The sequence below is a fragment of the Onychostoma macrolepis genome, chromosome 04 (assembly GCF_012432095.1).
Source record: "Onychostoma macrolepis isolate SWU-2019 chromosome 04, ASM1243209v1, whole genome shotgun sequence".
NCBI classification, from domain to species: Eukaryota; Metazoa; Chordata; class Actinopteri; order Cypriniformes; family Cyprinidae; genus Onychostoma; species Onychostoma macrolepis.
In genome coordinates this window covers 35,219,142-35,236,108 of record NC_081158.1, presented here as the reverse complement: position 1 = coordinate 35,236,108, position 16,967 = coordinate 35,219,142, and the positions used below count along the sequence as shown (strand labels likewise).

At 37.2% G+C, this 16,967-nt stretch overlaps 1 protein-coding gene across 1 annotated transcript in view; it reads left to right on the top strand.

The window, feature by feature from the left end:
• The first annotated feature begins 1,137 nt into the window (after window positions 1–1,137).
• Window positions 1,138–16,967, top strand: part of lrig3 (leucine-rich repeats and immunoglobulin-like domains 3) — a 28,374-nt gene continuing 12,544 nt past the window's right edge. The window contains exons 1-7 of the mRNA XM_058774167.1: window positions 1,138–1,586; window positions 5,965–6,036; window positions 6,121–6,195; window positions 14,155–14,289; window positions 15,339–15,482; window positions 16,558–16,701; window positions 16,777–16,920. Coding sequence (XP_058630150.1) covers window positions 1,387–1,586; window positions 5,965–6,036; window positions 6,121–6,195; window positions 14,155–14,289; window positions 15,339–15,482; window positions 16,558–16,701; window positions 16,777–16,920 — 914 coding nt within the window. The 5' untranslated portion in view covers window positions 1,138–1,386. The remainder of the gene's footprint in view (window positions 1,587–5,964; window positions 6,037–6,120; window positions 6,196–14,154; window positions 14,290–15,338; window positions 15,483–16,557; window positions 16,702–16,776; window positions 16,921–16,967) is intronic.

Sequence of the window (16,967 nt, the reverse complement as noted above, 5' to 3'; positions counted from 1 at the left end):
ATACGCTGATCATCAGCCTCTTCTGTATGCTAATGGTGCAGAAATCAGCCCTTTGTTTCACAAACGAGCTTCACAAGCTGCTGTGAACTCAATGGGACTCAATGTGTGTGTTTCATTTGTAATGTCGTTAATCCAGCAATTACTGGCTTAATTCACGTTTTAAGAGGCAAAGCTATAAAACAGTAAAATAGTAAGGGAACGAAACTTTGCAAACGCTTTAAGAGCCTCAAAATACACCTCATTTATTTTTTTCAAAAATATTTTTTAAAGAGATATTACCATTTAAAATGTTCGGGTCATTATGACCCGGGAATTAACTATTACACTATATACACTATTAGATGTCCAAAACATTTTTTGTAAAATGATCTATGAAGTTATATTAGTGTCAAAAACTTTTGTGAAATATATTTAGGCTTTTCCTCATATCTCACACACTTTTGGAACTGAATTGTGTTGAGAAACTTGAATATGTCACTTATTGCAGCATAAAAAAAATTTTTTTTTCACCTGAAAGTTTATGCTAATTAAATGAATTTACTATTTATTCAAAAAAGGGTAAAAACGTGGTAATACAATGGCGACATTGGAAACATGTGTGATCCTGGAGCACAAAAGCAGTCATAAGTAGCACAGGTATATACATTGTATGGGTCAAAATTATAAAAAAACATTTTTATGCCAAAAAGTAAAGATCACGTTCCATGAAAATATTTAGTAAATTTCCTACTAAAATAGCTGTAGCTAATAGTTGTATCTCAGCCAAATATTGTCCTGTCCTAACAAACCATACATCAATGGAAAGCTTATTTATATTTATTCATCTTTCAGATGATGCATAAATCTCAATTTCAAAAAATTGATCCTTTTGACTGGTTTTGTGGTCCAGGGTCACATTTAGGCCTATATTTGTTTTTACATTCACTCGCTAATCAGATACAATATAGCTGAAAAAAAAAACAAACAAAAAAAAACATTAAAAAAACTCTTAAGCCCGTTTTATGATATAACGATTCTTCGGGAATGCAAAAACAGTGTACAGATTTTGAGCTCACTGTATCTGTATCCGTATTTGTCTCGCTGCACTACAGTACCCAGAATCCCTCGCGCCGTGGCCTTCGGCAATCTTCGGCTGTCTCCGCCCACGGGAGCGCGCGCCGCGGAATGCTGCTCTGATTCCAGCGCGGTGGAAAAAAGTTTCTCAGAGATGGAGCGAGTGCTGAGGCGCTGATATCTGCACTTTTACCCATGATATTAAACGCGAAAAGGAAATTCAGTTGACGCGGACCTGCCAAGAACCTTCCCCTCTTCCATATTCGTGCGGAATTAAAACTTTAACGGATCGATTTCGTCAACTTTTTATTAGTTTTCTTCCTCTGGGTGAAAATGCCGCAGCCCGCTCGCGCTGTGAGCTTCGTGCTGCTCGTGTTTCACGTTACGGGATTTACAGCGATTAACGGAGGCTCGGATCGATCGGAACCGGAGCCGTGTCCGTCTGCTTGCTCGTGTGCGGGATTTGTAGCGGACTGTAGTGGATTAAAACACGGCAGGATCGTGGAGCGGCTGCCCGCGCGGATCACGCGTCTGTGAGTATTTTACCTCAGAGCCTTTCTTTGTGTGTCTCTCTCTGGAACACGATCAAAACATCAGCAAAACATTCGCTTTCATAGATTCTGCTGCAGTTAAATACGAGGAAAAAACATACAGCGTAGAAAATCATAACAGTAGGAAAAATGACTAAAGCGTTTGTACTGAAAAACAACCAAAACAAACACGACTCGACGTATAAATATAAACTTTCTCCGTGTAAGTCATACATACAGTGACAGTGGTAGTAAAACACACGATGCTGAGTTATTGATTTTGCTTTGTTTGGTGTGTGTGTGTGTTCAGTTTAAAGGCCCTAAATCTAAACAAAACCACAATTATTTAAATTCCAAATATTTTCCATTTTCTGTGTTGAAAATCAGACAAATTCGTATTATGATCAACATGTGAACGAGTTGATTTACTGACTAACAATAAAACCAGTCATTTATTTAACTTTTTTAAGTCTCTTCGCGTTTAATGAATGTGTTACTTGGCATTTCTTTGACATTACTTTTAAATTTCAAGTGTATTCCTATGATCTGTGTTGAAAAAAGACAGGATTTTTATAGGGAGAGAAATTAAATCATATTTTGAGCAGCAAATAACGAGAACACACAAAAAGCGTTAAAAAATATTTTCCAGCAAAAAAAAAAAAAATATATATATAATTTGCCTAAATAAATAAGTGTTAATTACTTATGTCAAAAGTTGTCGAAGTTGTAAATAAAACCAAGATTATTGGAGTTTTTATACTTCTAAATCTCACGTTAAATTAATGTGTTGCTTGCTATTTCTTTGTAATTGTTTGTGAAATTTACTAGCAATTTTTGCATAAAAATACACCAATTTTTTGGTCATTGCAAGCACATTTTTAGCTGTAAGAACTAAATCCAGCTGGAAGGTTTTAGCACATGAATAGGTGTTTTGTTGTTCTATCAGTAGGGGCTCACAGGACTTCATTTGCATATGTTATTTTATTCATGAAGAACAAACACATTGTAATTAAACACTTTGCTTTCACACTTCTCTCTTCATGCAAGTTACAATTGCATTTGTTCTTGTTCGGGTCGGTTGCATTGCATTCACTAAGCGTGGGATGAAGTGGTCGTCTTGTAAGAGACTTCAGCTCCTTCTAGATGTTGGTTTGAAGGAGAACGAGAGTCCTCTCGGCTTCCAGGAGTTCAGGAGGTGATGCTAATTTATGAGCAGCTCTGCAGCACATGTTCACGCATTAAACTGCCTGAGCTTTTGTTTTCCCCAGGCCCATTATTTCTGCTGAATTAGCAGCTAAACCCAACCAGAGATGGAAGCCATTAGGAGCCGATGTGTAGAAAGAGAGAGAGAGGGAGAGGGAGGGAGAAAGAAATGGAGGCCTGAAGTTTTTGGCTGTGAAGGGCTCTCGCTGCCAGAATGGAAAAATAGAAGGAAAAAGCTTTTCATGATTTACATCTGGAAAGAGCCGAGGGTTTTTCAGTGCCGTGGAGAGTTTGAGACGGCAGCAGCTGTTTTACACCACTTCAGCTTCATAGTTAAACTCTCAACCCATGCACACCTTTTACTCGGTGAAATTCACACTGGAAAATTGATTAGTCAGTATTTATATAAGTGGAAAAACATGTTAAAAATAGATTTAATGCCAGCATTACCAAAAGGGACCATGTGTGTGTTTTAAAAAATATATATTTTATTTATTTATTTATTTAATTTTGTCAGTTTATTCTTTTTTGGACATGCTTTTTGTTGGAAATCATTCATTTTTGTTGGATTTTTTTTATTTATGTATTTTATATTTGGCAATTTTTTTTTTGGAAATTATGTATTTATTTTTAATTTTGCATTTATTATTATTTATTCTTTTTTTTTATTTTTTTTTTATTTTCATTTATTTATTTTTAACTTTTTAAAAGTAGTTATTTTTATGTTTGGACATTTTTTTGTAATTTATATTTTGGACATGTATTTTTATTGGTAATTTTTTTTTTTTGGACATGTATATTGTCGAAAGTTTTATTTATTTGTATTTATTTTTAGTCATATTTATGTAAAGTATTTATTTGTATATTTTGGAAATAATTTTTTTGTTGGAAATTATCTCTCTATCTATCTATCTATCTATCTATCTATCTATCTATCTATCTATCTATCTATCTATCTACCTATCTACCTATCTACCTATCTGGAAATGTCTCTTGCTGATATAGCATGGTGGTATGTATTACCACAGAAAATTGACCAAATCTTACAAATGAAAGCCTGTGTGATTTAATTTAAATAGTTGCAGTTGTAGTATTGAAACCAGTCATCAAACTAGCACAAATATTAAGCACACACTCACATTGAGAATGTGTGTGTCTGGGTACAGCAGATAGTGGAGCAACTCTGAGAACATGTGAAGTGTGATAAACTGGAGTGTTAATAAACTGAACACGAGTCTGAAGCGTCTATCTTATCGTAACAGAGAGAGTGTGATATCTCAATGTGTTTGTGTGCGAGGGAACGTCAGGTTTATCTCTGTAAAGCACCTTCTGTTATATGACGAGTCTGTGCGTGAAATCATGACCAGCCTGATTCGTGAATCACCGAATTGATTTATATCTGTGTACGTCTGTCAGAAAAGTAGTTCATTAATCTGATTTTACACAGAAATCCTGTTCCATTCAGCTTCATATTTACATCTTCAGTGTAGTAATTAAACTGTGTTAAGATTCAATGGAAGAAAAGAACAGTTTTACGCTTAAGCTGTTGATAAAAAGCCCAAATATGCACCAGAAACAAAGGCTGGTGATGTTGTTGTATGCAGTGGATGGCTGTGAACGCTCCACCTCTGAGAGATTCCAGTAAAACGCCCGTCCAGAGCCAGAAACTCCACAAACAGACATGATTTGCTGTTGGAAATCAAAGGCGGTGCTCACTTTCCCCGCATTGTGAGTAGATTAGCAGTCGTTACTTTCCCCGCGGCCGTTCGCCATTTGAGCTGATGGAGTCCAGATGGGGTCGAGAGCCGCGGAGGCGTCTGGCAGCTTCACGCGACGCTCCAGAACCTTCAGCCGACTGATTCCTGAAACATCAACACGGCCTGAAATGCTCCAAATTACATTAGACCTGATCTCTGAGAGTCTGTCGACTCTCAAACAAATGATTCCTAAAGACCCGTTCACACCAAGCAGGATAACTATAAAGATAACGATAAAGATATAGTTCTAAAAATCATTCTCAATATTAAAGAATATCAGCATTCTCACCACAACTATAACAATAAAGGCACAGATTTATTTCCAGATGATCATTAGCTTCGAATAAACAGATGATATCGTTCGCTGGTGTGGACGCTAATATCGTTATATTTATAGTTATCGTTCAATCAATCCTGAGTGGATGTTTATGATGGTGTGTAGTTAAAGATACACATCTACAAAAGGCTTTTGCTGTTATAAGTAGCATTTTAATGAAATCAATAATCAAACTAGCAGACATTTAAAAATACAGGTTCTTCATTGGCATCCGTGAAAGGGGGTAGTTCATCCAAAATGAACATTTTGTTATAATTTACTCACCCTCAAGTTGTTTCAAACCTGTATGAGTTTCTGCTGAACACAAAAGAAGATATTTTGAATAATGCTGGTAACCGAACAGTTGACGGTAGCCATTGATTTCCATAGTATGGAAAATATACTAAGGAAGTCAATGTCTACCATCAACTGTTTGCTTGCCAGCATTATTCAAACTATTTTTAACATCCATAAAACCTTTCTTTATAGTGCAAAAATATTCTTTCCGTTATTAAAGATAAAAATGGTTATTTTAAGAACTATTCGCTGAAAGACTATTTGGGGGATAGTTGGATAGATAGATGGATGGATAGTTGGGTAGATGGATGGATAGTTGGGTAGTTGGATGGATAGTTGGGTAGTTGGATGGATAGTTGGGTAGTTGGATGGTTAGTTGGGTAGATGGATGGTTAGTTGGGTAGATGGATGGATAGTTGGGTAGATGGATGGATAGTTGGGTAGTTGGATGGATAGTTGGGTAGTTGGATGGATAGTTGGGTAGATGGATGGATAGTTGGGTAGATGGATGGATAGTTGGATAGAATGGTAATTGGATAGATATTTGGAAAGATGGAAAGATAGTTGGATGGATAGTTGGGGAACCAAAAATGGATCTTCTATGTCATTGCTGCGAAAACCCTTTTTTATAAAGGTTGCAAAATTAGTGTTTTGTTTATTTGGGTTTGACCGATTGGGTTTGTATGGCTTTTTTTTTTTTTTTTGTGTATGTCTAGTTTATTTTCTCCTCTCGTTCGCCAGGCTTCAGTCGTGACAGATTCTCTTCAGAAACTGCTGCAGTGTTGATGGCTGTGTTTTTCTTTTGCAGGGATCTGAGCCATAACAAGTTACGCACGTTTCCTGAAGCGCTGCTCGCCAGTCTGCCGCAGCTCAGCGAAATGTGAGTGTGCTTTTTTGGGTTTTGTTTTATTTTCTCCTCAGATGTCACAGACAAATGTGTGACCGTGTGGTTTTACATTCACAGAAAACTGAGTAACAACGAGTTCGAGTCGATCCCGGATTTGGGCCCGAACGCTGGAAACCTCAGCAGTCTGATTCTGTGAGTATGAAAGCATCGTTATCTTGATTTACTTGCACTAAAGAGTGAAACTGTGATGCTTTGGAAACATTGATCTGTCTGTTTGTGTGGCCCGACATGACGACAACTAACTCAACCAATGGTGTGAGTTTGGGGGCGGGACTTTCTCTTTGACTCACCAATGGCTGCATTTTTGCATTCTGTTTGCTTCCACTAGTGGCACGTTGGATTTGAGGTCAAATAAAATTTTTAAAAATCATACACGCATGTGGATAGAGAACTTAGTTTTCTTTTGAAAACACCACTTGATTCCTTTCTATAGAGTTCAGTTTGTTCTGCAGGCACGAGTTTGTGTTTGAAAAGCATCATTGTTTGGATCTGCATGTGTCAGAACAGTTTGAATCTGGTTTTAATCTTCATGTGAAATATACTTCATTGTCTCATTCGTTATAGTCATATTAGTGATTATTTACAGTCCTCCAGCAGATTCCATCTTCCTTAAAACATGACACTTAAAATGACATAATAATGAAATATTAGCCTAATTTCCCTGGTGGAGAGTGTCTGGAGTGAATTTCTGAGTGGTGTGAGCGAGAGCTCTGTGTGTGTGTGTGAGTGTGTGAGTGTGTGTGTGAGTGTGTGTGTGAGTGTGAGTGTGAGTGTGTGTGTGTGTGTGTGTGTGGTATTTCCTCTTGGACTCAGAGCACAGTGTTTGGCAGCGTTTGGTTGGTCTGTTGTCTGTGACGGCGCCTGTGTGGAGTGTCATCTGAGTTTGAGCACTCGGTGTTAAATACAACATCGTCCAGATATGTCCGACCGTAGTGCCGCTCTCAAACTACGAGACTCTTTTAATATCCAGACGCTTTAGTTTTTGTTGAGTCTCGTGTTCAGAATGACATTGGACTAGTTTTATGCTGGCTTGTCAAAATCTGGTCTGAAAATTTAAAATAGTTTAAAGTTTGAGGGTCAAGACTCAAGATTGATAGATAGATGGATAGACAGATCGATGGGTAGTTGGATAGATCGATGGATGGATATTTGGATGGATAGAAAGATAGCTGGATAGATAGATGAGCAGTTGAATAGATGTAGTTGATGAATGGATGGCTGGATGGTTGGATAGATAGATGGGCAGTTGAATAGGGGGATGGATGGATGGATGATAGATATATATAGATGGACAGTTGAATAGATGGGTAGTTGATTGATAGATAGATGGATATAAAGATAGATGAGTAGTTGAATAGATGGGTAGTTGATTGATAGATAGACAGATGGATAGATAGATGGATGGAAAGATAGTTGGATAGATAGATGAGCAGTTGAATAGATGTAGTTGATGGATGGATGGTTGGATAGATAGATGGACAGCTGAATAGATGGGTATTTGATTGATAGATAGATAGACAGACAGACGGATAGATAGATAGATGGATAGAAAGATAGTTGGATAGATAGATGAGCAGTTGAATAGATGTAGTTGATGGATGGATGGATGATTGGATAGATAGATGGACAGCTGAATAGATGTGTAGTTGATTGATAGATAGATAGACAGACAGATAAATGGATAGAAAGATAGTTGGATAGATAGATGGGCAGTTGAATAGAGGGATGGATAGATAGATAGATAGATTTGGATGGATAGATGGATAGTTGAATAGATGGATGGATGGATAGATAGATAGATGGATAGATAGATGGATATAAAGATAGATGAGTAGTTGAATAGATGGGTAGTTGATTGATAGATAGACAGATGGATAGATAGATGATGGATGGATAGATAGATGGATAGATAGATGAGCAGTTGAATAGATGTAGTTGATGGATGGATGGTTGGATAGATAGATGGACAGCTGAATAGATGGGTAGTTGATTGATAGATAGATGGATGGATGGATAGATGGATAGAAAGATAGTTGGATAGATAGATGAGCAGTTGAATAGATGTAGTTGATGGATGGATGGTTGGATAGATAGATGGACAGCTGAATAGATGGGTATTTGATTGATAGATAGATAGACAGACAGACGGATAGATAGATAGATGGATAGAAAGATAGTTGGATAGATAGATGAGCAGTTGAATAGATGTAGTTGATGGATGGATGGTTGGATAGATAGATGGACAGCTGAATAGATGGGTATTTGATTGATAGATAGATAGACAGACAGACGGATAGATAGATAGATGGATAGAAAGATAGTTGGATAGATAGATGAGCAGTTGAATAGATGTAGTTGATGGATGGATGGATGATTGGATAGATAGATGGACAGCTGAATAGATGGGTAGTTGATTGATAGATAGATAGACAGACAGATAGATGGATGGATGGATAGATAGATGGATAGATAGATGGGCAGTTGAATAGAGGGATGGATAGATAGATAGATAGATTTGGATGGATAGATGGATAGTTGAATAGATGGATGGATGGATAGATAGATGGATAAATGGGTGGATATTTGGATGGTTAGATGGATGAGTAATTGGATAGATAGATAGATAGATGATGGATGGATAGTTGAATGGATGGGTAGTTGGATAAATGGATGGAAAGATGGATGGGTAATTGTTGGATGCATAGTTAGATAGATAAATGGATGGATGGATAATTGGATAGATGTTTGGATAGTTGAATAGATGGATCAATATATGTATAGATGGATAGATAGTTAGTTGTTTGGTTAGTTGGCTACATAGATGGATAAATAGATGAGTGGTTGTCAGGGTGTTGCTCTGCAGTTGCTGGAGTGTTCTCATTGGTTTCTAGGTTCCTATGCGGTTGCTAGGGTGTTCTGGGTGGTTGCTAGCTGATTGAAAATGATGCAGTATTTCAGGACATGCAGCAAACGGTGTAACACCGGCATTATCAAAGTTCAGTCCTTCAATCTGCCAGTCAAATTTTCCAGCTAATTACTCTTTAGCAGTGGCTTCATACGGCTCTTTAATTGTTCAAGGCCACAAATTCCTGTGAAATGGCTGAATTAATTGAGGTGATGGCGAGTGAATTACTCCCAGCTGTGGAGCTGATGCCGTTTGTTTTTGGTGGGCTGAAGGGTCAAAGACGAGAGACGCTCAGTCTGAGAGACTGTTTGAATAAGAGGCACAAGCTATACGATACCCCAGACCCCCGTACAGATCTCTCTCTCTCTCTCTCTCTCTCTCTCTCTCTCTCTCCTCTCTCTCTCTCTCTCTCTCTCTCGTATGCAACAGTAGAACTGTGTCAACTGCATTTATACTGTGGTAGATATATTACTGTGTTTATCAGTGGGCAGTACTGTTTTATTTACACTTGAGAACAACAAAAATATGCATAATAACACATCCCAAACAAGTAAAGATGGTGACTTATATTTTTGCCCAAATTCCGTTTTCATTCCTCTGGATTTCTATTTTTTTCCATTTTAGAAAAATTAGATTCCATTTTAATGGTTAAAATAAATTTTAGCACTCAAAAAGCAAGTCTAACTTATACAATAAAAAAGATTCTAAGTTGAACAAATTACATTTTTAGTGCTTGTTATATTTTCTCCCCTATATTTAGTGTTTTCTGTTTTAGTTGAATGATAATAGGGCCCTTTGAAATGTTTATATCACGATTTGATTAATTGCACGGCCCTGCTTTTGATTTATTCTTTCAAAATTTGCCAAATTCGTATCATTCAGTGTTATGCTGTAAATTCTATTTTTACGGCTGGATTCAGTGATTCTGTCTGCTTTTTTCACATTGTAGAAATTGTAAAGATCTATAAAGGCATGAATGTAAATTTAATAATTGTAAAATAGGCATGATGATATGGTTATTGAAAGAGCTGATCAAATGTAAAAACGTAATGTAATGTAAAAACTGTAACTTGAATGCAATGTAAGTCGCTTTGGATAAAAGCGTCTGCTAAATGCATAAATGTAAATGTAAATGTAATAAATACAAGCAGTCAGATATACTGTATGAACTGAACCTTTCATTTTACCTGCTCAAAGAAAACACGCTTCTTGAATGTATCAAACAAAACTCAAGTCTGGGTACAGAAGACAACAGGAGCATTTAGAACAAATGCACAAAAGTAAATACTAAATACTTGGCACTGACAGGCGTTAACAGCTCAGGGTGAAAACGGCTGACGTGGTTTCTCAAGTTAGTGGTATTACCCATAGATATACATACGTAGTGCGTATTCTATTTGTGCGTGACACGATTTACACACAGCATGTTTCTTCTCCAGGTCGTGCTTTGCTTACCAGGTTGTTCATAAAAGCCGAAATGTGCACAGATGTCGGCTTTTGAAGTAGTTGGAGCATTTTTAATTACGCACTTTTGCATCGCGTCTCCCTCCGCCATTATATGCTCCCGCGACAAATGACGTCAGAAAAGCGTCAGTACGTTATAATCGGTTATGGTCTGTTACTGAACCGATACCGATACTGAATCGTCCTCGTCTGCATCGCGATGCACCGTAGAAACAATTAATTCCGACACCCCTAGTATTAAGTAGGGCTGTCAAAAAAAATGTGAATTTTGAAAATTTGTGGAATTTAAAATAAAAATCCACAATGTTAGGTGTGCGTCAGGCTGCATTATCAGTGACGCACGAGATGTGATGACGATGTAGGGGTCGTTGCATTTTAATGCTTTTTTTAGCCAATCCAGCTGAACCCACTGGATGCGGCGCTGTTCATTCAAAATATTGCAGTAAAAGAGAACATCAATGCGGAGAACATGTTGTTTATGTCAAAACTGAAACCAAGCCGTTCACACAGAACGCATATTCATCGCATTTTCTAAAGGGACATCTATCACCGTTGCACTCGCGTCTCGCACAAGAGAGCCACATGTTTAGAAAGCATGTAAAATTAATGCAAGTTCAACTTTTGAAAAACATGTCTTGAGAATTTAAGTGGGCTTTTCCCCAATCCCACTGCATCTCATGTTTTTAAATAGAAAAAGTACCCTTTGTGATTGGTTTTCGGTTCTTTGTATTAAATTATACATACATGCATGATGCGGTTTTGTTTCTAATTGTTTAAGCAACATAATTATATATGGTTTATAAACATTATTTTAAACATTTTTTTCAAAGATAGTCTTGTTATTTTATTGCTTTCAATAAATGTGCATTAGTAATATTTTGCTCAATGCGCCTCTTGTGGCCTCGAGAGAAGCCAAAAGCATTTTTTCTAACTGAAATGATGCCTTTTAAATTCGAATATAATTCGAATATTGATAATATTTAAGTACAAAATTCGAATTCAGCCATTTTGACTGCCCTAGTATTAAGTGCAGTGCTGATGTGAAATGATTTGGTTGGTTCGCTCATTAACGATCTGCAGCAGGATCTTTACAGCATGAGGAAAATATGTTGAAATTTAGTTTTAAGTTAATGTGTTTCAGACGTGTGTGAGCTCTTCTCTGCTCATCTCAGAGCCAACTTCACTTCTTTCCATTTAGTCTCATCTGCCAGGAACACACACACACACACACACACACACACTGGCGGTATGGAAAGTGTCTGCGTTGTGAAATTCAGCGAGCGTCTAGTAACTCATAACGCGCTGACGTGCCAAACATTCGCAGCGTTGCTTTCACAATCTGCTTTATGTGGAAATAATCTGACCGTGAGCTTTTTTCATATAACATGTCATATATAACGCTCACGCCTGTTTGTCGTTGAGCTCACGGTGCTGAAAATACCCCGTTCCGTTTAAACTCTGATTAAACTAAAGGAGTGTAACAACCTTATTTGCCGAAAATTGGTTGAACAAATTTGAGGTGTGCGGCAGAAAGACACAATGAGCTGCTTGTTTGTCTGAACGGAGGAGGAGGGAGAGATAAAACACACACACACACACACACACACACACTCTCTCTCAGCAGATGTTGAAGACAGAGAGAGAGAGAGAGAGTGTGCCTGGTTATTTCATGGCTGTTCATGAGGAATTACACTGAGGTAATAAACAGGAACTAGAATTGAGACTGGCATTCCTCATGCAAACACGTCTTTGTTGCTTGTTGTTTTCAGTCTGAGGGACAAACCTAAATTTTTTAAATAAAAAAAAAAACCTGGTCTGATTGTTCATAAATGAGCTGCTCGACATTCCTCTGGACTTCCTTGTTTTGCGTCGGATGCTTCATTCACACGTTAGTCTCTCCAGAGGATCTGCTCCGGCACGTCCCGTGTCTTATCTGTCTCACTCTCTCAACACCTTTGACTCATTCCCCCTTCACTTCACAAAAGCACAGACTTCCCATCATGCCTCTGTGCTGCGCCGCTCAACACAACCATTTAATGCCTTGATTTTTTTGAAAGGTGTTTGTTTTTCACCGTGGGCTTTTCTTAAACGAGAACGAGGAATATTAGCGGTTCAGATTTCTGCCTTGAGCTGAAGAGGAGAAATAGAAACGTCAAGCGTGTGTGTGTGTGTGTGTGTGTGTGTGTGTGTGTGTATGTAAAAATTAAGTTTAGTTAAATGAACACTCTTTAATTAACACTAAATTAACGTTAATAATATATTTTGTAACAGCTTAGGCCTATTAAAAATTATAGCACAAATTTTACTGTAATGTTGCATGGCTCTATTTACTCATTTTATAATTAAAATGTTTTTTAAAAAATAATAATGTAATTAATAATCAAATAATTAAAAGATGGCATTAAAATATCTTTAAAATATAGTCTTCATGCTGTTTCTACATCACTTGATGTGAAATATACCTAAGCTTTAAGACTAGTTTATGCTACATTAGACTAGTTTAAGCTCCGTTAGACTAGTTTAAGCTCCGTTAGACTAGTTTAAGCTCTTTTAGACTAGTTTATACTACATTAGACTAGTTTATGCTCTTTTAGACTAGTTTAAGCTCCGTTAGACTAGTTTAATCTTTTTCAGACTAGTTTAAGCTCTTTAAGACTAGTTTATGCTCCATTAGACTAGTTTATGCTCTTTTAGACTAGTTTAAGCTCCGTTAGACTAGTTTAAGCTCTTTTAGACTAGTTTATGCTCCATTAGACTAGTTTATGCTCTTTTAGACTAGTTTATGCTCCGTTAGACTAGTTTAATCTTTTTTTAGACTAGTTTATGCTCCGTTAGACTAGTTTAATATTTTTTAGACTAGTTTATGCTCCATTAGACTAGTTTATGCTCTTTTAGACTAGTTTATGCTCCGTTAGACTAGTTTAATCTTTTTTAGACTAGTTTATGCTCCGTTAGACTAGTTTAAACTGTTTTAGACTAGTTTATGCTCTTTTAGACTAGTTTATGCTCTTTTAGACTAGTTTATACTCTTTTAGACTAGTTTATGCTCCTTTAGACTAGATGTAGGTCATTTTAGACTATAGTTTATGCTCCTTTAGACTAGTTTAAGCTCTTTGTTGATTTATATATGTAAATTTGTAAGTTACTGTATCTTGAAAAAGTTATTTGTGATGACGTTCAGCATGTTTATCTGCACAGATGTTTTATTTCATCTCATGATTAATGAAGCTTCTTCGTGAGCGTTTTTGATCACACGTATGTGCCATGTCGTCAGTTGTCTTCTCTTATGACGTCAGTCCCATGTTTATGTTGAGTTACGCTCAATTTCAGCGGTATGAACTCAAACCGAGTGTGTGTGACTGTCTGAAGGTTTAGACCTGCGATTCCAGGGAATGTTTTCATCGTGTCCGACACACAAAGGCGGCTCTGTGCCCTCCGTGTTTCTAACACAAGCAGCTCCTGCACTGCAATTTAGGAGGCGTGCAGCTCGGGAAATTGCTGGGCTCGTCAGCGGCGCTTTCACTGAGGGAATGGGCTTTATCATCCGCGTAATTGGCGGGGGTATTTTTTTGTTTAAATACCTTGTTAGTAATTACCTTATAAACCAAATAACACACTTCTGAACCCAACGGCTGTTTTGAGCTGAGTTGTGAGGCGTGCAGCGACGCTTTTCACCTGTGCGCTGGAATCTGCTTTCTAAATGCCTCTGCTTGTGTTTTCAGAGCAAACAACAGGATCTCGAGGATTTCAGCAGAGCGGCTCAGTTCGCTGGTCGCCCTGGAGACGCTGGACCTTAGCAACAACAATATTATGGAGGTTCGCGCCGGGACTTTTCCTCCTCTTCCTCTGAAAAACCTGTGAGTCCTTCTTCTGTTCTCAACTGACCTGCTTTCCAGAAACCGCCAGGAGTCTCACATCAGTTCACTCCTCAGTGCTCACAGTGAGCTTTCACACTAGTTTAAGCTCTTTTAGACTAGTTTATGCTCCATTAGTCTAGTTTAAGCTCTTTCAGACTAGTTTAAGCTCTTTTAGTCTAGTTTAAGCTCTTTCAGACTAGTTTAAGCTAATATTAGACTAGTTTAAGCTAATATTAGACTATTTTATGCTCTGTTAGTCTAGTTTAAGCTCTTTCAGACTAGTTTAAGCTCTTTCAGACTAGTTTAAGCTCTTTCAGACTAGTTTAAGCTCCGTTAGACTAGTTTAAGCTAATATTAGACTAGTTTAAGCTAATATTAGACTACTTTATGCTCCGTTAGACTAGTTTTAGCCATATTTGTGTATATTTATTATGCATATAGTATATATTTTGAAAATATTTACATGTGTATATACACTTATATATTTATATTCTTATATATTATATTGTATATAAATATATTTAATATATAAACATAACATTTTTCTTAAATACATACATGCATGTGTGTGCATTTATATATACGTAATAAATATACACACACACATTATGTAAACAAAAACTTTTATTTTGGATGCGATTAATCGCGATTAATCGTTTGACAGCACTAGTTTGTTCTTTTTGACAAGTTTAAGTTCTTTTAGATTAGTTTGCTCCGTTAGACTAGTTTAAGCTCTTTTAGACTAGTTTGTTATTAAACTAGTTTTCTTTTGTATAATTTAAGCTCTGTTGAACTAGGCCTAGTTTAAGCTTTTTAAAGACTAGTTTAAGATTTTTAAGAGTAGTTTAAGCTTCTCTATTAGATTTAACTTTTTTAAAGATTAGTTTATGCTTCTTTAGACTAGTTTAAGCTAATTTGAAACTAGTTTTTTAAATTGTCTTTAAGTTGAATTCAAGGCCTTTTGGACTAGTTTAAGCTAATTTTATTGCCAGATCTATCAGTGATTACAGCGTGTCATGCATCTGTGTTTGAATGCTGTGTTTCTGTAGGTTGATGAATAATAACCGTATTTCCACGCTGGAGCACGGCTGCTTCAGTAACCTGTCCAACACGCTGCTGGTGTTAAAACTCAACAAAAACCGCCTGAGCTCCATCCCGCCCAAGATCTTCCCTCTGCCGCACCTGCAGCACCTGTAAGTAACGTTTCATGCGATAATAGAGCTGCACGATTCTGGATAAATTGAGAATCACGATTTCTTTTTTGTCTCTATTAGAGATCACGATCGTCCCACAATTCTGGACTAAACCAAATGTTATTTTTGCAGTCTATTTAAAAGTGTTTAATTAATTTGAATGAATTACTAAACATTTTAATATATATGTATTTTAAAATATTATGTATTTAATACACAAATATTTAATATTAAAATTATGAAAAAGTGGTCGTTCGTAAATACTTCACTTGAACGATTCAATGACGAATACATTTTTTAAACAGTTGCGAAACAATGCAATCAACAGATTTGCTCTATTTTGATCTCTACTATAGATATCAATGTTTATATCTGAACTATAAACTTTCATCCCAGTATTTCTCTGATAATGTGTGACACTGCAGCACAAAAGCAGTCATAAGCAGCACAGCTATATTTGTAGCAATAGCCAACAATACATTTATATGGGTAAAAATTATAAATTTTTCTTTTATGCAAAAATCATTAGGATATTAAGTAAAGATCATGTTCCATGAAGATATTTTGTCAATTTCCTACCATAATTATATAAAAACTTGATTTTTGATTAGTAATATGCATTGCTAAGAACTTCATTTGAACAACTTTAAAGGCGATTTTCTCAATATTTAGATTTTTTTTGCACCCTCAGATTCCAGATTTTCAAATAGTTGTATCTCAGCCAAATATTGTGCTATCATAACAAACCATACATCTCAATCTCAATTTCAAAAACCCTTATGACTGGTTTTGTGGTCCAGGGTCACATATTATTGACTGTAAGACAGAAATAATACTGTGTAGTTAAAAAGACTGTTTGTGAAGCTGTTTCTTACCCAAACATGGTAACTGTCTGCTCTCTGTGTCAGCGGCAGCGTGAACGCAGACTTTTTCAAAAGTTTAATAGACGCAGATGAATCGTTGTCGTTTAGAAATGAGATCGCATGGGTGTTTGAATCGAGATCGTGATCTTTTAACGATTAATCCTGCAGCTCTGACACGTCCTTATGATTGACTGTTGTTTAATGTCTGACAGAGAGCTGAGCAGGAACCGCGTGCGGCGCATCGAGGGTCTGACGTTCCACGGGCTTCACGGCCTGCGCTCGCTGAAGATCCAGAGGAACGGCATCACGCGGCTCATGGACGGCGCTTTCTGGGGTCTGAACAACATGGAAGTCCTGTGAGTAGAGCGGACACGCATGACGAGCTCAGGTTTAACCCAGAACTCGTGTGTGACGTGTGTGTTTGTGAGCAGGCAGCTGGAGTACAATAACCTGACGGAGGTGAGCAAAGGCTGGCTCTACGGCCTCCTGACGCTGCAGCAGCTGCATCTGTCACACAACGCCATCAGCCGCATCAAACCCGACGCCTGGGAGTTCTGCCAGAAACTCGCCGAGCTGTGAGTCTACATCACTCTCTTCCTAACCTCTCTGTCCCATCATGCTT